Genomic DNA, 23,500 nt, shown 5'->3' with positions numbered 1-23,500 from the left:
AATGGTCTGGGGTTCTAACGAAAGCTATACAATCTGTCCCCCAGGCCACTAGCGAAGTGGGTTGCAGACTCTTTGAGAGTAGGCCTGGCTCTGCAAGCTGAGAACTTCTCCATTAGTGCCCCCGGCCCAGGGGTGGCTCCAGGGGAGCCTGCTAGGCTGAAGGAGAGCCACTCGGCCGCCCAGGAAGGAGAGGGAGAAACAGACAGACACACGGAGCAGGCACCACCTGCCACACTCACCCGGATCTCGGTCTGCACAGTGCATTTAACCAGTTTGAAGTTCTTCCCAGGGTTGAAGCTGTTGCCATAGAAGCAGACCTTGAGGATCCGCACGTCTTCCTTTTCCACGTCTACTGGCACCACCATGGGCTCAGGGGGGCCTTCCGGCCGACCTAACGTGCCCACCTTCACTCGGCTCAGGGGCTCGGACACCCCAGACATCCTCTCAGACGGCAGCTAGGGCCAGCGCATCGCAGTCCTGCAGAGACAGCAGAGGGACAGCCCTGACGCGAGTCCGTGAAAGCCCACATGCCTCACCCCCTCCCCCTGGGACAGCACGCACCGAGCTGAGACCCACGCAGACAACACATTCTCCCATTCCCAGAAACCTCTCTTAAAGGCACTGGGATTTTTTGACTAGCGGAAGCTGAAGCACAAAGGATCAGTTTGCATAAACATCCAGGTATGAAACCCAGACCTCCAACTCCCAGGCTGTAAGCGCTCTCCTCCACAAGTCCCCTCTCTCCATTCCTTTTCTCCTCCCACACTGGCTCCCAGGCAAGGGGCCCACACTCTGCAAACGAAGCTGTGAGAGGAGGCGGCCACAGCATGCTTCCAAGGCACAGCTGAGCAGAAAAAGCAAACAGGACAGTGGAAAATAGCAGGAGAGAAGCAGGGACACAGAGGAAAAACCAAGAAGAAACAGAACTGAAAACAGGGTGGCCTGGAGGGAGAAGGCAGGAAAGGGCCCAAGTTGGGGGAGAAGGGGCCAGGCTATCATAGCTGCTGGCTGTGTAAGCCCCCACCCGAAGCCGCCAACCCAAAGCTTCCAGGCAGGACGCCTCCGTCCACGGAAACTCATCACACAGCACATCATTCACTGCATGCAGGAGAATTCAAGAGGAACATCACTCTAGCTGCCCAGTTTGGGAAGCTTTTCTGCTGGGACGAAGGGGGCTGGGCAGGGCCCCTAGAAGACCCACCCACCCAGGCCTGATGACAGTTTGGTTGACGCTTATACGGATGATAAGACCCCCTAGGAATATTTAGTTCACCCTGAATCTCAGCAAAACTGGTCCTTGCGATCCAACATGACACTGCTGAGTGTACTCCCTCCACCCACCCGCATCCCCAGCAGGAGGGCCCGAAGGAAGCGATAGTTCCCCAGTCCGATGATGGTTCCCGATGATGTCGACCTCAGCTCTGCATTAAGATCCCCTGGGTGGGTTTTAAAAAAGCCTGGATCCAGGCCCTGTGCTCAGAGATCACCACTGAGTTGGTCTGCAGGGAGGCCTGGCATTGGCATTTTTAAATTTCCAAGGATTTTTCTAACATAAGCCTGGGCTGGGAACCACTGCTCTAGACCAAGCTTCGCTCCCATTCTGAACCCATACTTACAGAAAGATATCTCCCTTCTAACAAAAGCCTGGGGGACACTTAAGGGGATATCCCTAGACCAGACGTTAGGGGCAAAAAGACAGTTAGGATTGTTAAAATACAAATGCAGAGTCAAATACTTTAGAAGCAGAAGCAAAGTCTGTGTTCGTTCATTCACACTTTGCTGGGTGCGAGAACGGAAGATGCACACACACTCAGTCACTAGCTTCGAAGGGTCGTTCCTTCAGGGGGGAAAAGCCATGTGTATTAGGAGACACAAAAAGGGGGCCATGAGGATGAGGAAAGGAGTAGGGCATGTCCCTTCCATTGGGGACAGCCAGACACTGGGCCAAACAGCGGCCTTAGTCCACAGGGCAGCCAAAATTTGGGACAAGACAAATGGAGAAAAGAACCTCCAGTCTGTTTTGTTTTGGAGACTAATATGAACACTGTAGAAGTATCCATCATTTCTCAACAAATGTCTTTCTCAACACATGTCCTGTGTGCCAGTACTCCGCCATGTAAAAGACATGTACTTACACTTCCCCAGACCCTCAACGGGACTCAAGGGGAAGTGGCCTGAGAGGAAAGCCACTGCAGGAGTAGGGGGTGTGTGACAGGGAGGGGACAACGGCCAAAGGAGAGTTACTGATTCAGTTATCGGCACCTGGGCAACTGCGCGGTAATTCCACAGGGCGAGCCACTCCCCCCAGGGAGGAAGGGGCCTGGGCATTTCTATTCCATTTCTCACAGCCATCGTCCCCAGCCTTTTGGCCAGTTCTGCACAAGGACAGAGTAGACTCGGGAGCCAGAGAACGTCCTCAGGCACGAAGACGCAGATGCGAGCGCGGAGAAGAAAACGGGAAGATACAGAAATGACCAGGCCCGAGGGGCTGCCAGGGGGAACAGTGACAGATCTGCTACCTGATGTGAAAATGAGGGAAAGGCGTCCTGCCCCTGAAGAGTGTGCACTCCTCGCTCCACGGTTTATCTTTATAGGGATAACCCGGCACAGTAGACACACAAAGAAGTAACCAACACACACAGATTCGGGATTTGCTGAATCTGCTGAGCCAGGGGCCCCACCATCCCAGCTTCTGTTTGTACAGACTAGTTTCCAGGAAGGGCCTTCATGAAACAGTTTTGCAAAACAGGTATCTGGGGGAGGAAGAAAATGAAGTGGCAGACGGTGTCTATGCCCAGGGACCAATTCCTACTAAGGGAAGCCAGAGGGCCTGCACTCCAAAGGCCATGTGGAAACCGGGGCAGAGTTAGGGCTGCCATATTGGCTGGCGGGAACTCGAACTCAGAGCTGGAAAGAAGAACATTATATTCGCGTCTGCAGGTTATACCACACAGCTTCTGGGCATTCAGAATGAAGGCGGTGGGGGGCTGCCATCTGGGATATGTCCTCCTAGCCCAGGTAATCTTTTCAACCAAACAGTGCTAATGCAATGAGCCAATGGGAGACCCCTCCAGGGACTCCCTGAGACACCAGGGAAGAGTGTGAAGGAGAATAGTTGCATAGAAATAAGACGTCAGTAAAATTCAAGAGATCTGGCTGGTGTTGTCTAAGAAGCCCTGTTTGCACACATCATGTGCATCATTTCCTGAAAACAAGAGTGAGGGAGATGAACCCTTTCGGAAAGGCAGAGTGCAGGAGCGGAGGTAGAGCAGGAGATCAGAAAGAACCCGTGATGTGGGACAGAGGCCAGGGCAGAGTCTCAGGTAGGGAGGGGGTAGAAAGGGATTAGACTCCCACAGTGTTTTTAAACCTGTGCAGCTACAGCCAATGGTGCAGTGAAATGCAGCCCTTTTCTCAACTTGAGGGACCAGGAAGACAAATACACATGTGTAATAAGGATGCGGAGCAACGGGAACTCTCATTCATTGCTGGTGCCAACTCTGAAAGACAGCAGTGCGGTTTCCTACAAAACTAAAGATGTTCTTAGCATACAGCCCAGCAGTCATGCTTCTTGGTATTTACCCAGAGGAGTGGAATACTTGTGTCTACACAGAAATCTGCAGATGGACATTACAGCAGCTTTATTCATAACAATTGCCAAAACTTAGAGGCAACCGAGATGCCCTTCAGTAGGTGGGTAGATAAATAAACTGTGGTGCAGCCAGACAATGGAATAGCACTCATTGCTAAGAAATATGCTCTGGTAAGCCATGAAAAGATGTGGAAGAACCTTAAATGTGTATCACTAAGTAAAAGAAGCCAATCTGAAAGGCGAGGTACTCTCTGATTCTAACCACACGACATTCTGGAAAAGGCAAAACTTCAGAGACAATAAAAAGGCCAGGTGGTTGCCAGGGTTTGGAGGGAGGAGGAACGACTAGGGGAAGCACAGAGGTTTGGGGGGCAATGAACGTAGTCTGAATGATACTGCTGACATCCCCCACCAGAGTGGAACATTTGTTACACCGTGGACCTACCTACTCTGACACGTCAAAATCACCCCAAGTCCATAGTTTATATTAGGGTTGTACGTCCTGTGAGTTTGGACAAATAAATGCATGACACCGAGAGTACAACTCTAAACAATGGACTTCAGGTGGCTGTGGTGTGTCAACATGGTGTAACAAATGTCCCGCTCTGGTGGGGGATGTCAACAGTGGGGGACGCTGTGCGGGGTGAGGGGGCAAGGGGTATGTAGGAAATCTCTGGACCTTCCTTTCAATTTTGTTGTGACCCTACAACTATTCTTTAAAAAAATTATTGAGAAAAAAAATGTAATGCTGAGAAACCACAGCATGAGAGTTGACCCCTGCTCAGCCCGCACAGTGTACGGCCCACTCAGGAGTCAGCCCCGACCCCTCCTGACCGAGGAGAAATGCTCATGTTGTACATCGGGCCGAGCACGGCCCGCCCCGAGTGACGCATGCTGGCCTTCGCCGACGTGCCGGAAGGACGCTGCTTTCTCACACTCATCAGTGTGCCCTGACCCTTGCTCCGGGCACCATCGTTCACGGTGGTCACCAGGGCCCCCCTGAAATATTTTAGCCAAGTCATTTCTGTCCCCCCAAATCTACCTTCACCTGCAGCCTGATGCAAGCTCCTCTCTCTGCCTTCAGTTCCGTGCAACAGTCACCTTGAGCTATTTATTTCCAAAATAATTACGATTTTAAAGCCTTAAAACAAACACACGTTTTTTTGCACCACAATCCTGGGAGATGGGGGGGATGATTATGCCCATGTACGGATGAGAAAACATACTCGAGAAAGTTTAGGCCATCTGGTCCAGGATTCTCACTTCTTGAATAGCAAACTTGGATCCCAAAGCAGATTTGAATCCAAATTCAAAGTTTTTCCCACTTTCCTATCTTTCTTTGAAGAAAGCAGCATCTCTTGATACCACTGAGACCGGCACAAAGGAAGAAAGAAATTGGTCTGGTCCCGGCACTGAGTATTCCCAGCCCGTGAAGAATCCTGAAGTCCTCCTGGCTTAGAGAGCATAACCCCTTCCCAAGCAAGGACTTAGTCATGTGATCACAAATCCTCTGACTCTCAAGCTGTGAGCCAAAAGCCCAGCCCCTTTCTCCAGGCCAGACCTGGACCCCCAGCCCGGCAATCCCTGCTCCCTGCGTCCTGGCCTGTCCTGGACCCCGTGAACGGTGCCAGAGAGTGCGTCCGCCGCAGCAGCAAGAACCCTGGCTCTGAGCCACCGTGGGCCCCAGCTTGCCTCCCAGCCCCCAGATCTGCCTAAGTCCAAGTCAAAGAATAACAAACACAAGGAAATGGGCGCAAATTAAAACAGGAAAAGTTTTGATTGGCCATGAGAACATCTTGGCCCAAATCTGCAATGCATACTAAGAAAGGCTGCACAATCTCCAAAGTTTTCAGGAAGAAAATTAAATGACACTCTTCCTGAACGGTAAGACAATCACCTGCCTGAAGGAGGGGGAACTGAAGCAGAATTTAAGCCCCTTCAGAGTCTCTGGTTTGTCACCGTACCCGGGGCTGTGTTCCTGGCGTGGGAAGATGTCCTATCAGGGTTACAGGGGTCAATATCCCAGAAAAGCACAACCTTGCCCTTGAAGACATTGTGGGGTCACATTACATCTCACTGAACGCATTCTTCGTGCCCAGGAGTGTATGTGAGCAATCTCTCGGTCTCTAAGGAAGTTCTGTAGGGTTGAGAATGTCAGCCTCAGACTGGAAGAGAGGACACTGAGGCCTAGCAAGGTGGCTGTCCCAATCACACCACCAACTCTGAGGTCCTTCCTAAGTAACGCTCCAGCCTGGTATGGCACCGCAGCCCTGAGGACACAAGTTTCAAACCCAGGTCCGATGAGTCAGATGTGCGTGCACCTTCTCCCATGACATCGCGCCACCTCCATGACTAACTGTACCCTTCTCATTCTCCCTTAAATCTAGGGCATAACTTTCTTTTTTTTTTTTTAAAGATTTTATTTATTTATTTTTAGAGAGGGAAGGGAGGGAAAGGAAGGGAGAGAGAGAGAGAGAGAAACATCAATGTGCGGTTGCTGGGGTTTCTGGCCTGCAACCCAGGAATGTACCCTGGCTGGGAATCGAACCTGGGACACTTTGGTTCCCAGCCCGTGCTCAATCCACTGAGCTATGTCAGCCAGGGCTTAGGGCATAACTTTCAATCCTCAAGACAATGTATTTTATCCTCGGGACTCTCAGCATCTGCTCCCACATCAGGTTTCCCAAGAGTCTTTGTTAACTGCCAAAGACCAGACGGCTGGTGCCATGGCTATCCTGCCACCGTGCTTTGGAGTTAGTGCCCAGCTCTGCCACTGACTGGCTCTGGTGCCTTGAGACATGAGGCCAGAGGTGTCAGAGTTCCCAAACAGCAGCAGGTAGGTGGGTGATGGCCTTGGATGACGTTATCCATGCCCATGGCAAAATGGAGAAAATAAGCACATTGTTGAGAATTTACCATAAAGCTCAATGTATTCCAGCTTCAGGGCAGTCTTTCATTCTGACATTATGTCTTCCACATTTTGAGGTGCTTCCAATGTTCGTTCACCAATGAAATGACAACAATAGTCTACGGAAATTGGCGGCGAAGCGTGGCCTCTTGGGGAACCAGACATGAAAGCAGACACTGGGAGCTGAGGCTAAAAACGCATTGTTTCCAGGAGTGAACGTCCTGCCACTTACTGGTTATGTCCTCTGGACCAGGTCACCTCCCAAGGTCTGGGTTTCCTCTCTTGAGGTCTGAGGCTAACATTATCCATTCTACAGAAATTTCTGGAGAATCAAAGATTACTTATGGCAACTCCCTGGCACGTGTATTTTTTAAATGCCTGTAACTTGGCAGAAGAAAGCATCAGAGACCCACACTAGTTCTCACTTGTAAAAAATTAAACTAGCCTGGCAAGCCCAGGATCGGGTGGTCGCGGCAGCCCCTTCTGTCTCGAGTTCTCTGAAGCTGCCTCTCCAACAACGCCCGCCCCCCCATCCACCTGCCCACCTCTGCCTCCTCCTCGCTGCCCACATCTCGGGCCGTTGTCTGCCCCGAGCACACCACAGATGTGTGGAAGGAAGCCTCACAGCACCTTCAGAACACCAGCCCTCTGGATCTCACAGAAGCCAGAATGTCACAAGACACACTTTATTTCCACTCCATTTCTGAGTCACTTCCTCTTGCTGTTTCCACATCAACAAAATGGGGAACACTTGCCTTTCCTCTGCAAAGGCCTGCTGAGAACAGCCACTTAACTCCTTGGCAGTGACCTTGCAGTCTCAGGGAGCCAGGCCTGCATTTCTGGGCAAGCTGAGCCCTAATGGCTCTACACAGCATGCCTTCCCCAGCCCAAGGCCTTTTGGTCCTCAGTTCCCACCAGACTAGCATCCTCCCTGTTCCTGACCCGCCCAATTTATCATTTGGCTAATCCCTCCCATCCTTTCCAAGCACCCCTCCCCATTACCTTCCAAAGGAAGGAACCAGGAAAATGGCAATTATTACCAACTATAATTCAATGTCATTCTAAAACATTTAGTGAGGCTCGAGCAGCCCACCACCCCTCTCAGGCATTGCCCACTCGGGATCGTTCTCTCGCCAGCACCTGCCAGCCCAGAGGTCAGCTGACCTGGGCTGGCTTCCCGGGGCCGGAGGGGAGAAATGGGGATGCATCACTCATCCACCTTTGTTCCCGGAGCCTCGGTTCTCCTCACTAGTTCAAGAAATGTCATCCCCGCAGTTGGGCAGACTTTTCTTACATCCTGTGTGACCTCTGGTCTCCACCATCGCTCCAATCCTCCAGAACAGTCGCTTACCTTCCTCCTTATTTGCCAGTTCCAGAGAGACTTTGGCTGGTCTGTTCTTTCCCTTTCTTCTTTCTCCCTCCCTCAGTCACTCCCCCTCCCTTCCCTTCCTCCTTCCTCTTTCCCCCTCTCCATCCTCCCTCCCTCCTTCTCTCCTTTCTTCCCTCTTTTCTTGCTTTTCTTCTCCTCTTCCCCTCTTTCCACCTTCCCGCTTTCCTCCATGCCCCCCTCGCCCTGCCCTCTATGTCTGGGTGGTGGGGGACATGCCGGACTCCGACCATACGGAGATAAACAGAAGAGGGTCCCTGCCCACCAGAGGCCCATGACCCAGTAAAGAGGAAGAAGAGGAAAACAAAACAGCCTGAATACAACATGGGCTGATAGGGATCTAAGCTCGGTGCCAAAGGAGCTCAGAAGGGAACTTGCAGGAGCCCTGGGAACCCAGGAACAGGCAACCCAGCGAGATGGGGAAACCACATGACTTGATGTAAGGCTGCCGACAAGGGTAGTACAGGGCTGTTGGGAAATGAGACGAGATGGGAACAACATGCTAAAGAATTTGAACTTTACCCTGTGGAGAAGCAGCTTTTCACTTAAAAAAAACACACACACACACAATTCTGGCCATAGGCAGAAGCACAAGCCCGAGCGAGGAGGCAGCAGGAGCAATTCTAGGGAGGCCAGGATGTGTCCCACGACAACCCAGAGCAACTGTGACCTGGTTTGTAGCATTTGCCAATAGCTCTGCAGTAAGTGCTTCCGTGATCGCTAATTTCAAGTTGACCTCACTGCAAGAGGCTCGGGCAGAAATGGGCGCAGCCGGGTCTGTGGGAGCTGGTTCCAGCATACCACTGCCTGAACAGTGAGAGACCCTGGGGCAGGGGACAGACGTCAGAGTCGCTTGCCTCAAGCCTGCCTCTGACCTCGATGTCACCTGGTCCCCGCAGCAGCAGCACCACTCAGCACTTGAAGGCCGCGAGATACAAGGTGCACTAGAGAATCGAAGACATGTGCCTCCCTCCGAGGATCTTCTGTTACTCTCCAATCTCCGAATGGTTGTCATTCTCAAAACCACACTCTATGTCATCTTTAACCCCAAACTAAATCATTCTCCAACTTCTCCACTTGAAGTCGTGGTCTAAAACCACACGGTTTGTCATCTTTAACCCCAAACTGAACCGTTCTCCAACCTCTTCACTTGGAGTCATGGTCTCAAACTTTTCTTTCTCCCCTAGCCTTCAACACCGGTGAGTCTCACTCCCTTCTCTGTGTGAATTACAGAGCCGGCTGGCGAGCAGGGAAATTGGCATCATGATGAATCAACGCTTCATTTGGGCATTTGACAGGGTTCTTCCCCATTTTCCTAAGAGGTTAGTGAGAAGCCAGATGACAAGGAGGTGAATTCACAACTGGTCAAATGGTTTCTCCCCATGGCCGCTGATCAAATGTCCATAGTTGGCCGAGGACTGGCTGTTGTTTTAATTGGCCCTTGTTCACACCTTTTAATTAGGCATTAAGGAGTTTGTGGTTATCAGACAAGAAGCGCCAAGCTGAGCGCAGGATTAGGAGGGACTGTGACTTTCACTGCAGACCACAAAGAACTCCCTAAGTCCACACAGGCTGGCGAGACAAGCCGAGTGTTACGAAACCCAGCTTGTGAAGTAGGATAAATGTGAAGTTCTTCATATAGATTAAAACAAAAATTCTTCCCCAGACTGGGATGAGGAAGATGTGGCTTAGCAATGACACGGGCATTTTAAAACAACGGGGCTTAGGCTAACTGTGAACTCAGAGTTCGTCCCGTGATATGGCCACCGAAGTTCATGCAGTGTCAGGGTTGCCAGCACATCTTCAAAATGAGGACGGTGCTTTCCCGAGGGGCTCTGCACAGATGTGACCACACCGGCCGTAAAAGGTCGTAGGGCTGCCACGCAAAAGATGGACCCAACCTCTTCGTCCAAATCAAAGTTTAAAAGAAGTGCAACAGACGGGAGGGGAGAGGGTCTCTATGCTTGCAGACTGCACGCTCTGCCTCTCTTTCTGGAACGTTGGCCCACTTGCTGCCTTGCTGATGTCTTCAAGGCAGACATAGTCCCATTCGGAGGATAAGGAAAAGTGACCGAGCAGCTTGCCTAGGGTCACCTTTGTTAAGTGGCGGAGGCAGGTCAAGATCTCAGATTTCCCCTCGGAGCCCAGCAGAGCCAGTCTACCAGCGAGCCCCCAAGCACCCTGGGCTTTGAGTTCACACGTCGAGGTTATTTCTGTGCCAAGCAGGGATGCTCGGAACACGGCTTTCCTGCCGTGGCCCCCCGCAGTCCGCTGGAACAGAAACTTACACGTAATAAGCTCAGCAGCTTCCAGCCCTGCAGCGCTGAAAGGAGCACTGGCCTTCTGATTGATTACTATGCATAAGAATGATGGCAACATAGAATTTTAGTTATCTTTTATGATGCACTTAATAAACATGGGAAATGGGAATAAAAAATGTACTCAAGTAGATTTTTTTTCAGCCAGAAAGTACAAACCCACGACTGACGTGCAGCTGTGGCCCCCTCGTCTGCTACCACCCCGAGAACAACTAAACAAGCGTCTCCTCAAGAACAAGCGTCTCCACCTGCCAAACCCCAATCTGCTGCTCTTTGCAAAGCCAGCACATACTACGAATTTGCTTTATGTAAACAGACATTGAAACCGTTAAACATGGTGATGTCCCCATCTGCACACTGCAGCAATCAGTTTCGTTTTCATGTGAATTGGATAAAACAGCACTTTAGACGCCCCATCGAGCAAACAGGGTGTCACCTGTGTGTAAAAAGATGGGAAAAATTAAAAATAGGTGGAAAGATCCTCAGCAATTAAAAATGCTACGGGAAACCACTTTGAGGTAGCGGTACAAACCTATGAAACAAGCCAAGAGGCTGAGATAAAAGTAATAAAATTTTTTGTTTATGGGCTTGAAATGAAACCGGTACAATGGCCAGTTGAGTCAGAACCGGCTCTCCGAAGACCAAGCTTCTCAAATATATGACAACTCACATGTGTTGACCAGGTCACCCCACTTTGGGAGACACCCCCACCTATCTAAACGGGTGGGCATGGGTGGGGCACAGAGATGTTCACAGCTGTATTATTTAAAATTAAATAGTGAAATGAAAACAAAACGCTCAGGAACCATACTAAGCAATATCGATGACAATAAACTCTGATAACAATATGAGTAGTGATAATACATGAAAATGTTATATAAAAATGTTAAAGGAGAATGGAGTTAACATAGTCATTATAACTATGTAAAAATGCTTCTATATTTAGAATTACATGCAATTAAGAGATCTTAAGTTCTCTTACTATTATCAGTTATTCTTGTATACATTTTAAAAATAAGTGGTTTTCACAAGGATAGAAGCCTGCTCTCTTTCTGTTGTCTCCCTCCAGCTCCTCCTCAGACATAGTCTTACTTTCTGGGTTCTCCACGTAGCCCAGAGACTAGCCAGTTTTCTTACCCCAAAGCCAGACTAGAGAGCCAATATGATCCTGAAACTTTGATTTCTGAATCCTACCCAAAATCAGGATTATAGTGAATAGGACAGAAAGACATCGCAGTGGAATCTGCCAAGAGAACCCTGGGACTACAGAACGCTATCCCGACTCTAGACCCTCTTCCCAGAGAACGGATGGACTGGCAGTACTTGCGGGGGGGCGGGGCCTTTGCCCCACTGCAACTTGACTCCCACTCTATCTCTGAGACCCTGAGCACTTGTCCCCCTCCTTCCTCTCACCCTGCATGCCTGTCTGAGGGCTCACCTCTGAGAGCTCACAGCATTTAACACAGAGCTCTTCCCCAGCCCAGCCCCAGAAGTGCAGTCCCGGGTCAGCACTTCTCATGCACAATGGGCCCATTTAATTCTAGTAACAAACCTCCCAGGTAGGTACTGTTACCACCCACCTCACCGATGCGACAGCTGAGGCCGAGTAAAGAGACTTCCCACAGGTCACACAGCAAGTAGAGAGCAGACCCATGATTCAAACAAAGTCAAAGGGGCTCCAGGTGTGGTCTTGACCGCTACACCCTGCAGTAATCTGGAGCCTGGGACTGCCCGAGAAAGGCAGCCTTGGCCCATAGACACCCCAGGGTAATGGCCCCTGGGCTCTGGATTCTCATGGAGAGAAGAGCGGACTGCTGGACCTGGAACATCTCCTCCAATAGCACTTGGTCCTGTGGCTTGCACACCCTGGCGGCACACACGTGTCCACAGAGATACTGACAAAGATTCTCTCCTTGACCAAATTTCAGACTTCTCTGAATTCTCTGCTGGACTAGCCCCAAATCTCAGTTTCCATCTCCGTCCTTGTAGAGTCCCGATCAGGAAGAATCCTGCTCAGTGGGTGCAGCCAGAATTCCCCACTTTCTATGGCTAAGTACACGCGCTATCTGAGCAAACTTCCCACACACACACACACACACACACACACACACACACACACCAGCCCCATCCCCAGGGAATATTTGATCACTTTGGCCTGCCTTCAGCAAGAATCTGGTTAGGCCAATTTTGCAAAGGATCACCCTACTGTCTCAGTAATTTTTCATCCACTCACCCCACCCTGCTCCGTGGCTGTAAACCCCCACTTTCCCTGTTTTAGTTCTATTTCTTTCCCCTAGCAGGGGTACCAGACTCATTTTCACTGGGGCCCACATCAGCCTCGAGGTTGCCTTCAAAGGGCCGAAATAATTTTAGGACTGTATAAATGTAACCACTCCTTAACTGTTAAGGAACTGAAATTACATTCGGCCCTTTGAAGGCAACCGCGAAGCTGCTGTGGCCCCCGGTGAAAATGAGTCCGGCATCCCTGCCCTACTGAAAAACCCCCTTGTGGTAGTCCTGCCAATAACATCTGCTTTACTGTTTTGTTTTGTTTTAACGTGTCTGAATAATTTTTTAACACTACATACATATGTATGTGGCCATATCTCAAGCCTTAGTCCCGCCCTCATGAATGGAGACCTCAGGAGTGGAGGCGCAGCCATCTGTATTTTTAAATAACAGCCAGGCAATTCTGACACACACGCAGGGACGGCGGAGAACAGCTGGGTGAGCCGTCGTCTCACTGGGGAGTACTGGGCTTCAGAGGCACCGAAGTGTGAGGACTCTGAGCGGGAACCCAGGCCCCCCACCCCCAGCGTGGTGACTGACAAACACTTGGCGGAGTGACCTTTGTCCGTGAATTTCCATTTTTAAAGTCAGGACCTTCCTGGGTATCTTTGAATCTCTGACTTCATAGCACAGTCGTGGTTTCTGTTTTCATTTGCTGATGTTACCCAAGCCCATTATGGGGAAATAGAGAAGAAACAGGTGGTTTCAGTTTTTCAGAGGGAAAATCAGAAAATTGGGGGGAACTCTGGTTGTTTACAACACCAGCCAAGGTAGTTCCGAGGTCGGGCAACCCCGGGTGCAGTGTCGAGAAAGTCCCCCGCTCAGGGCCCTTCTCCCTCAACTTTCCCAACCACTACTCAAGCTTCCCTGGTCAGAAAAACAAAAACCAATACAATTGAGAAAACCCAACCCAAAATTTCCAGAGCCCAGAAAGTAGCAAAATTAGTTATTCTTTGAAAAGGGCTATGGAAGAGAAAGGTCTCACGGACCCAAGGTCAGGCACACAAACTCAGGGCCAGGCGGCCAGACTAGGCCAGGAAAAGACTCATCCTTAGGGGCCCCAGTTTGAGTAGGAGGCCCCAAGAATGAGAGGTTGTGGGCAGACAGCTCAGCAATGTGCATGCAAAAAAAAAAAAGAAAGAAAGAAAATGGCAGGAAGGAAAGGAGGGAGGGAGGGAGAGAGGAAAAGAAGCATAATGTTTCTGCATAATTCTGTCCTTCTCACCCAGGTAAAAAACTCCCCCAATAATTAATTCCTGTCAGTCCTAAAAGGTAATCGATAAGGAGACTACTTAGGCACATGCAATTAAAGTCATATAAAAACTCTAAAGATTACATACATTTTGCTACACAAATATGCTCCCATGGTTACAACTGGGTCATATGCAGAAGAGGCACAGAACATTCTAACAGTTGTAGTAGAGAGGCAATTAAGTTTTCCTTTTCATGGGTTTGGTTTCAACGATAAATACTTCTCAAGAACCACTTTGGCCATCTCTATAGGTACATTCGACCCAAGTCTGAGAATGACCAGACCCCCGCTACCTACTTCCAACCCCAAGCATTATATTCCCCAGGAGCCAGACTGGGGTGGGGGGGAGGGGCGGGGGCGTGGTATCAGAGCCCTGGGCTTTAGTTCTATAAAAATCATGAATTCAGCTTCCCCCATGTCGGACAGAAGTCTATGTTTGGCATAATGGTCCTTGGCCCTTTTTACTTGAGCTCTTCTTTCATTGAGGTTTCTGAAGCACACAGGAAGTCTGAAAAAAACTAACAGCAACCCATTTCTCCACAGCTTCACCGCAGACAGGCCCGAGGGGGAGAGAGCACAGCAGAACCCAGAATGCCCGCTGCCGCAGCAGAGCAGCCACATGGGGTGAGCGGGCCGGGCCAGCAGAAGCGGGTGAGAGGGCGGCGAGGGGGGCTGCCCCCACGTCCAGGTCTCCGAGAGCCCCCAGAGGAACCGGGTCGACGGCTCCTCTCCTTCCATGGACTGAGAATTTGCTTTTGAAGCACATCCAAATTCAATGCCAGAAAGATACTCAGCTAACTGGGCCACGCCACCTCACCTGTCCAGACCTCAGTTTTCTCGTGGAAAAAGTAAGGAATTAGGTGAGAGGAATGGGTGTGCAACAAAGTCTTAAGCATGGATATTCCCTCCCAGCTGTTCAAAGTGATCGCCTGCTTCCTGGGGTGGTTTAATTCTTCATGTTTGGCTGAAAAAGCTTCAGGGTTTGCAGAACCCCCCAGAACACCTTTCAGTGACCCTAAATTTCAGATTTAAGCCACTGGACCAGGGTAGATGCTTCTCAAAGTGCCCTCTTGGATTTAAAATTCTGGGAGCTAAAATCATAAGCCCCAATGAGAGACCCTGGGTCCTTGAGCGAGATGTGAGGGCTGCGAGAGAAAAAAAAAGAGGACAGGAAGTAGATAGGAAGGAAACAAAAAGGATGTAGCATATTGACAAGTGAGAAAATATAACAGCTAAGATACAGGTGGTGAGAACCGGAGGTGAGGGGACTTATAAATTATCTGTTTTTACTTCCTTTGTTTTACGGATGAGAACACCGGGGTCAGAGTCATCAAAGCAGACATCTTCACTGTGGGGAACAGAGAGAGCGGCCCCTTTGATGGCGCGTAACCACAGAGCTAAAGGACCTGAATCCTCGTCAGGAGGCCTGGCTGGCCCAGAGCAAATCCCCCAGTACATGCTGGCGTCCCCGTGACCTGTATGGACTAACTGTGATGCCAGCCAGCTACAGAGTCAAACAGAGGAGTCCTCTGTCTTCTGGAACCTTCTGCACCTGCATCCAACACCTCCCTGGTCTTTACCTCCCCCTGCACACCGGGAACTGGCCTATTGGGAGAGGCATCCCCCAGCCTGAGCCACTGTGCTCACCTTCCCAGAAGTGGAGCCCACGTGGTGACAGGGGTCTAAAGCAGACACACTCTCCTACTACGCATGCTGTAACAAGCAGCAAGCTCCCAAAGTGCTGGTCCCTTCTCCTTCCTCCTCTCTCTGGAGGCGTCGCTGGCCCTTTATAGGGGAGGGGACACTGGCTCAGAAATGCACAGATCATTCCATGCCAGGACCACCAGCCACTCCTACACACTTTAACGTCAACTCAAGAAGCCCATAGAAATCATTTTGGATGAGCTACCCAGACATCAGTGATGCAGACACCTCCAGGGGCCATGCAGCCTCCCAGCAGCAGACTGGGGGTGGGGGCGTGGCTGGCGGTCAAGCCTCTAGGGCCTGCCCGGCTTGTCTGACCAGAGCCTGGCCTGAAGTTCTCAGTTCTCTGGGTCTAGACTTCGGTTCTTAGGATTTTAGAGCTGCATGTGGACCCTGAAGGTCTCACACCCCTGGACCTTCTCCCATGGCCTTGTAGTCACAGTGTTGGCTCCTGCTCAGTGCTCAGTCCAAACTGTGGTCCCTGCTCATCCTTGAGCTGAGGTGGCAACCACAACCCCCTTGGTCCCACAGCACCAGCTGAGCAGACTAACCTCCCACTCACGGGTTCTATTCTGGGCTGTCAACATCGCCATCACATCGCCATCATTTGTCAAGAGCCTAACTGAGCATGGCTGTGCGCCAGGTCAGGGGAATAAAGAATCCGGAACACAGGCTTCCCTGCTTTCCGCGGCAGCCCACAGCCCTTCTGGGAACAAACCGGCCATAGGAACAAATGCTGAGCCAGACGTGGATGGACATGATACACTTAGTATGTGCCCTGGGCTCACTCAGGTCGGAGCAGCGCTAAGTGCATAACTGGGGGAGGGAGAGGCAACCACGGAAGAGGCAGGCAGAGCAGAGGGAGGAACACAGCCCAGGAGGCAGGGTTGCAGACTGCCAGTGCTGACGCCCTGACCCCCAGCACCTCATAATGGGACTGCATCTAGAGACCGGCCTTTAAAGTGGTGATTAAAGGTAAAATGAGGCCGTTAGGGTGGGTCCTGACCCAATCTGACTGGTGTCTTCATGAGAAGAGGCTACTTGGACACCCCAGGACAGCAGCTGCAAGCAGAGAAAAGATCACGTGAGGATAACAAGAAGGCAGCCCTCTGGAGGCAAAAAGAGGCCTCAGAAGAAGCCACCCCTGCTGACACCTTGGTCTTTGACTTCCAGCCTCTAAAACAGTGAGACATAAATGTCCGCTGTTCCAGCCCCCCAATCTGCGGCCAGACTGCCACGGGCAGGGGTACGGGGTTCTGGTCTCCACCCATTCCCTCCCCAGTAGCTGTCACCTTAAGAAGTTAGTCATTTTGGCTCTCTAGTCCTTCCTCCACGGCCTCGGCAGTGAGGTGCTAATGAATTACCCAGGTGGACCAGCCCAGAGGACCTGAACAATGTGTGTTTAGTCTCGAAGTGGGTTTCCCAGGTGATCCGCTCTGGTGGTTTCCAGTCTTGTGGAGACCCCTCAGGCGAAGGCCGGGATGGGTGGCCGGCCTACCCTGAGACTGTTGATCAGAATGAGCAGGTGGGGCAAAGGGACAGGAATGGTTGTTTTAATAGGAAGGATGACATACGGCAAGTTGGGGAAGACTGGGTCTCAGCTGGCAAGGCTGATGCCAGGGAGGGAAATGGGCTGTCCGAGCCAGACACATGGTGCTGGGCGGTGCTGGGCAGAGCTGGGCCCTGCATCAGGTCTTCTCGTCCCAGGCTGCGTGGAGCTCTAAGACCTGGGCTCTAAGTCTCCCTTGCATGTGTAGAGCAGAGCAGGGGGAGCCGGGAGAGATGTTCTGGCAGGGACAGCACTTTTAACCCCAGTCTTCCTACTGTCCTGGGAACCCTGGAGGCAGCAGGTAGAGGCCTTTCCTAGGTCAGGTAACCCTACAGTGAACTCGCATGGATGAAGACCCCATGCACGCTACCTCCAGTCCCTTCCAACTGCACAAATGACCGAGAGCGCGCTGGGTTCCAGGTCCTGCTCTGAACCTTACTCTGAGCTATTGACCCAGTCAGTTCACCTCTCTGGGGCCAGCTTCCTCTCTGACAAAGAGGGAGTGAGTCTGGACCCTCGGGCCACTTCCGGCTTGAATGTGCTATCTGGTTACAGCACCTCAGGGCCAGAAGGAGGTGTAGACAATGCTGGGTGTAGCGTGTGGAGAAACAGATCTCAACCCTCAGGCATGTGGGCAGGACCTTGTAATAACCATGTTTTCTAATTTCTTCTGTACTTGCTTCTTTGGCCTCTGGAGCCATGCTGACTCTGGACTATTCCTCCCAGGGCTAGCCAGTTGTTGAGAGGGTGCCTTTCATGTAAGAACCAGCCAATCCAGAGCTCACACCCCCACCCTCACTCCCACCCCACCTCCTTTACCTGCTCTTACACTTGGAGGCCACCATTCTCCTGCCTGATCACCCCAAGGCCACCAGGTACCAGACAACTGGGGACAGACCCTGTGCCCCCTGACCCACCAAAATGATCCCAACTAGTCTATCCTAAACCTGTGAACCCTGCCTCACCAGTTCCTTCCCAAGAAAACCACACTAAAGACTCTTGCCCACATTCCTCCCTCGCTCCCTCTGCCTCCTGACTGACCAGGTGTGTCCCCACAGGGCCCCGCATAGTGTCCTGTGCCTCCTGTTTCCAGGGACCTGTGAGCACAAACTGCTTCCTTCATGAGAGTCATCTCCGAGTCTGCATGTCTTACCATATCTGCTTAAGATACATTCTGGGCCCCCTCACACAGGCCTGCCAAGGCCTGAACCTCTGGAACTGTGGGCAACCCCTTTGGGGGTTCAGATCCCCTCCAGCCTACCTGTATTTTCGTTGTCTGTGTGTACCTCACATGACAAAGGTTTGGAACTCCTGATCCAGCCTACCTTCCACCCAATCTTCAAACCCCCTCTCTAGCCCCCACTGCCTCCCAGCCATGGGGCCCTACTGACTTATGCACCAGGCCTTTCTATTTCTGAGGCACTGGCATTGCTGGAAAAGTCTGCATCATGCTCGCCAGAGACCTGCCTTTTCACAGCTACTAGTCCCCCGTTGGACTCCTGCCCACTGGGGACTTTCACAATGGGTTCAAACCTGCAGCTCTTGGTGCCCCAAGAGGTGTTTCTTCTCCTGTCTAAACACCCCCACTTCCTTCACTGTGCCTCACTGTACATCGTGATTTTCATGATTCTGTGGTTCCAGAAGTTTCCATCTCAACACTCATGTCTGAAGGTCAAGACTGAAAGAAAAGAAAAGGCACCCTGACCTGGAAAGATGCCTGGTCTCCATGCAACCGCTTCTAGTATTTCATGAGATTTTGAATGTGAAGCCTCTCATTTTTAAATGTTGGCACAAACGTACAGAACACAATAAGCAGAGAGAAGCTGCTGGTCCTCCCCCAGCCACTTGTGCAAGACTAAGTCTGCTGGATGGCTTGGCTGTTCCTTAGGTGGAGGAGACAGAGCTCTTCACCCCTGCTTAAAGCCCCTCCCCGTCAAAGAGCCCCAGAAGGTCTGCGATCCTGGGGGGTACGTTAGCAGAAACTTGTCAGAGAAGCTTGTAGTGTCCCAGGGGCAAGATCATGGGTGTGTGCTTTGAACACAGCCTCACACTGCCCCCACCCCACTCTCGCCAGAGAAACACAGCTTGCAGTGGACACACTCCCCCCTGGGACGGGGGGCGGGGGGGCCTGATGCTCAGGTCTGCTCTCCAGAAGCAGGGGAGTGGCACCGAGCAGGAGTGCGGTGCGTCGGGCTCGGGTGCTGCAGGCTAAGCCAACAGGACAGCCAGCCTGGCTCCTGACCTCCACGTGACCACTGCTTCAGATTTTTCATGAGAAGTGAGAAATTCAGATTTTAGTGTGAACTCTTAGATTTTTAAGTGTTGGCACAAACTTATAAAACAATGTAAACTAATGAAAACAAATCTTTGGATTGGACTGAGCCCCAGGACTGCTAGGCTGAACCTCGTCCTGACCTCAGCCAGGGGTCCCCTCCCCTTCAGGGCAGGATGGGCACTCAGCTCTTCCCCCAGGGCTTTCTCAGCCACAGCATCCTCCAACTGCCGGGCCCTGTGCTCGTTAAGTGTACATGCCAACTTGCCTGGACCACAGGGTGCCCAGATAGTCAGTCAGAGCTTCTTCTGGGTGTTTCCGTAAGGTGTTTTGGGGTAAAGGTGTTTCCGTAAAGGTGTTTTGGTTTGAATGGGTAGACTGAGTGAAGCAGATTGCCTTTCCCCATGTGGGTGGGCCTCATCCAATCAGGTGAAGGCCCAATAGAACAAAAAGGAGGGCCTTCTCTGGAATAAGAAAGAATTCTTCCTGACCAATGGCCTTTGAAGTAAGACACTGGCTTTGTCCTGCCTGTCAAGCTCGAGTCCCAAGCCTGCCAGCCTTCATCCGGGAACCATGCCCTCACCTCCTCTGGGTCTCCGGCTGGCCTACCGCCGATCCTGGGAACCGCCAGCCTCCATTACCATGTGAGCCAACTCCTTATAATAAATGTCCTTGTACATATACACATATATATATATATGCATCATATATATGTATCATATATTTAGGCTGTATATGCATATTTATATGCATATGCATAAGACATATGCATCTATATCCTATTGGTTCTGTTTCTCTGGGAAACCTTGACAAATATGCTCTCTTTAACCGAAAAGGAGCTATAAATCTAAAGAAGAAACTAAACATTTTATAGAGTGGAAGCACATGTTCTGGTGCTCCACCTGACTATTTATACCACATTTTTGATGTTGAACATAATGACAATTACAACTTATCAAGCACTTTTGTGCATCATCATGGCGTTAAGTCAGGGTTCTGTTCCCTTGTCAGAACACAGGAGTGTCATAAGGACAGGCACTGGCTGGGCCTTCCCGCCACCATGTGGGGTCACACCTGGGCCAGGGCTTGGTTAGGAGAAAATGCTCAATTAATTATGCATAGAATTAAAGAATGGACTGTTCTTCAAAATAGATACTGTTAATACTTCCCTATTACAGATGAGGAAATAGAATCCCAAATACACTTAAATAACCAGCCCAAGGTCACGGGGCTAAGAAATAATAGAGCTGAGACACAATCTCAAGTTCATTTGAATTCAAAACCCACATTCCTGACCCTCTGCCCCCTCCCAGGGTGCGTGGAAGAGCCAGGCTGTCTCCAGTGCCTGACCTTGACATTCACACCTACAACTCTCTCAGCCAGTGGGGGTGCTCCGGGTGCAGGCCCTTCACAGCTCAGCCCGGCTCAGCAGAAGCTCCACTACTGGTGGTCCACTGAAGTTTCCCAGGACTAATATGAGAGCTTAACCACAGTTTCATCTTTTAAAAATGAAACAAAAGCAAGAAAGGAAACCCACTGCAGCGGCCTTGGCTTGCCCCCTTTTCTCTTCTGTCTCTGTGACCCCATGTGGGCCAGGCTGCGCTGCAGGCTGCAGATACGGGGCTGGCGGTGTGGGGAGTCAAGGAGAGCTCGCGAAAGGGAAAATGCAGCAAGCACAGGGAAGAGGCAGGAGAGGGAAAGGACAAAGGCAGTGAAGGAAGGGCTCCCGCTAGACCAGAGCAGGTAGTAAGAGGCTTGTACAGCCAGGGGTGCGCCGTCAGACCCACTTCAGGTGGAATGCACGATGGGGGGCGATGAGAAACTTGGTCTTGAGTGTGGCCACACACACAAGCCTCTTCCTTCTCTCCTTGCTGACCAGACCCTCCAACCTCTAGAAAGTATCCCGACGGCCTTCGTCCCTCATGGAAGCCATGTCAGTCCACAAATTCACAGAGTGCCCTCACATCTGTGGTGTCCCAAACAACAGTCAGACTTCCCTTCCTGTCCCTGCAGCGGCAAGCTCCCATTTCAATCTCAGGAACACACAGCTGTTCTGATAACGACACAGAAAAGTATGAGGACAACTTCATGGTCAGGGTGTCACTGCTCCTACCTTAACCCCCAGGAGCTCTGAGACCCTGAGTACCGCACGCCCCCAGTGGGGACCTCAGCTGCTTCATCTAAGCGTGAAGGGCTGGACCAGCTCTTAGATCCTTTGGCTTAAACCTTGAATATATGAACTCCTGTATAACTAGACGTTGAGTTCTACACAAGCCCTGGAGCCCCACGCCTAGCAAGGGCCTGGCCATCGCAGGGCCCTCACGCCTGGGAGGGGAGCCTGGGACTGATTATAAGAGGGTAGAAGAAAAGCTACAAGGCAGGGGTGAGGTGGAAGGGGTCCAAGGGCAAGGCCCTTAAAAAGAGAGACATGGAGGTTGGAAAACATTGGGAAGAGGGAGGGCATGGAGAGGAGATAATATGTCTTTCTTCTTTTATCCCAATATCACAGCTCTGTTTATTCTGAGAAGCAACCAGCTGCAGCTCCAAAATAGATATGCCGAGAACCGCCTCTAATGACAGAGAAATCTGTGGGAACCAAGGTTAGAACAGGCCTTTCCAAGGGATGGGAGCAGAGAAGAGCCTGGAAGGGAGACACCCTTGGGTGCTCTTTCCACTCCCACCCTGCTGGCTCCCCTCCTCCCCCCACCTCCCAGCCCACAGCCCAAGTGGTTCTTTCCACAGCCTTGTGGACACAGAGCTGAAAGGCTGCAGAGCAGGGCACGGCCTGCAGGCACGCACAGGCCCTGGCGCGAGCGACCAGCCCCTCGCTGGCAGGGGTGGCGTGGACAGGTGTGACAGACGGCTTTCTCCTTCCCATACCTGAATATCCTTTCCCCGAAGCTTTTCTGAGCACAGGAGAGAGCATAAGACAGCCCAAGAGAACCCAGGGAGTTTGTTAATCGTGCTGTGTTAAGAATGTGTGTGTGTGCACACACAGGCACAAAGGAAAATGGTGCGAGATGGAGTTCAATGCGCAAAGCAGACTGTATCCAAAACTACTGCAATAAGGGAGAGTCTTGAAGGCGTTTCCAGGCACAGCAGGGGCAGCTGGGAGTTTATAGCCCATGGGCAAGGCGAGGGAATCAGTGGTTGGAAATCACTAGGAGGAACTAGGCTAGGTGTCAAGGGTAAGGGGATTCTTGCTGAACTGAGCTTGTCAGACCAAGGATGGCAGGCAAAGGGTGAGGCCTGGTCGAGAAGAGGGCTCAGGGGAGCCTCAGTAAAATTTGGTCAAGGAGAGAAAACTTATCGGTAAAGCAGAGAGGTCAGGAGTTGGAGGAGAGACACCAGGGCTTTGGCAGGCCCCTGGTCTTGCTACATTGTTTCTTTTCCCACAGAAAGCACACGCTGCACTGCTTTGTGCCACCGGTAAGTTCTGTGTCTGTGCAGCAGCTTCCCCAGGGTCCCTCCTGCCCTCCCTCAGCCCGGGGCTACGATTAGAATCAACTCAACAAGGTCACTAAGCCCCCACCAAGTGGGCGGACAGGAGAGAGAATACCAAGGAGGCAACGTGTGATGCAGGAACTTAAAACCAAGCTGGGCAGACAGATGTGTCCACAAATCAAATTGTACCCGGGAAGCAACCAAACAGAAAGGGGTTGACGTCACCTGATTGGGCAGGGCAGCCTCCAGGCTGGGCCTTCAAGGGTAGTAGGACTGTAAACAAAGGAGGTGGATGTGGAAAGTTGTCAGCAAAGCTCAGAATGAATGTGGACAAGACAGCAGAAAAGCGAAGGCGTGATAAGGATTTGGTAGGGGGCTCAAGAGTTGAACATTTTCAGTTTAAGGTAAATAGTTATAAGCTTAGTAAGTAATGCATATGTTAAACCTTTTGTTTCAGAACCTACAGATAAGGCCCATCCTGGCTCCTGGCAGAGACAGCCGACCCCCTGGGGCCCTGCTAAAGATACGCCTAGGGGCAAGTGGAGGCTGGTTGTGTTCCAGGGAGAGACAGATGACCACCCGCCCCTGGGAACAGCTAACTGCCCAGGGCGAGAATACAGCAGTTTTTAAATCTAATTTTCCCTGAATTTCAAAATGCCTCACCACACCTTGCTTATTCCCTGCTATAAAAACATTGGCCCGGAAAGAAAATGTAAGATGGTTTGTTTTAGGGTGTGAACCTGCAGTCTTCTCAGATAACCGGCCATCTGAATAAAGTGCCTGTA

General features: G+C 51.2%; 1 protein-coding gene across 8 annotated transcripts in view; it reads right to left on the bottom strand.

Annotated features, from left to right (window-relative positions):
* PTK2B (protein tyrosine kinase 2 beta) overlaps positions 1 to 23,500 on the bottom strand; it is a 116,954-nt gene that overhangs the window by 55,763 nt on the left and 37,691 nt on the right. For 7 of the 8 annotated variants that reach the window (XM_045831539.1, XM_045831533.1, XM_045831532.1 and 4 more), the window contains exon 2: positions 240 to 477. In XM_045831539.1, the coding sequence (XP_045687495.1) occupies positions 240 to 440 (201 nt within the window). In that variant the 5' untranslated portion in view covers positions 441 to 477. Of the gene's footprint in view, positions 1 to 239; positions 478 to 561; positions 678 to 23,500 lie in introns of those variants that run through there. The other variant, XM_045831537.1, reaches the window with a different exon arrangement.

This window comes from Phyllostomus hastatus, unplaced genomic scaffold, assembly GCF_019186645.2.
Source record: "Phyllostomus hastatus isolate PE091 unplaced genomic scaffold, TTU_PhHast_1.1 phas_contig_159, whole genome shotgun sequence".
Taxonomy (NCBI): Eukaryota; Metazoa; Chordata; class Mammalia; order Chiroptera; family Phyllostomidae; genus Phyllostomus; species Phyllostomus hastatus.
The sequence above is the reverse complement of the archived record's forward strand: the minus strand, read 5'-3'. Positions and strand labels throughout refer to the sequence as shown.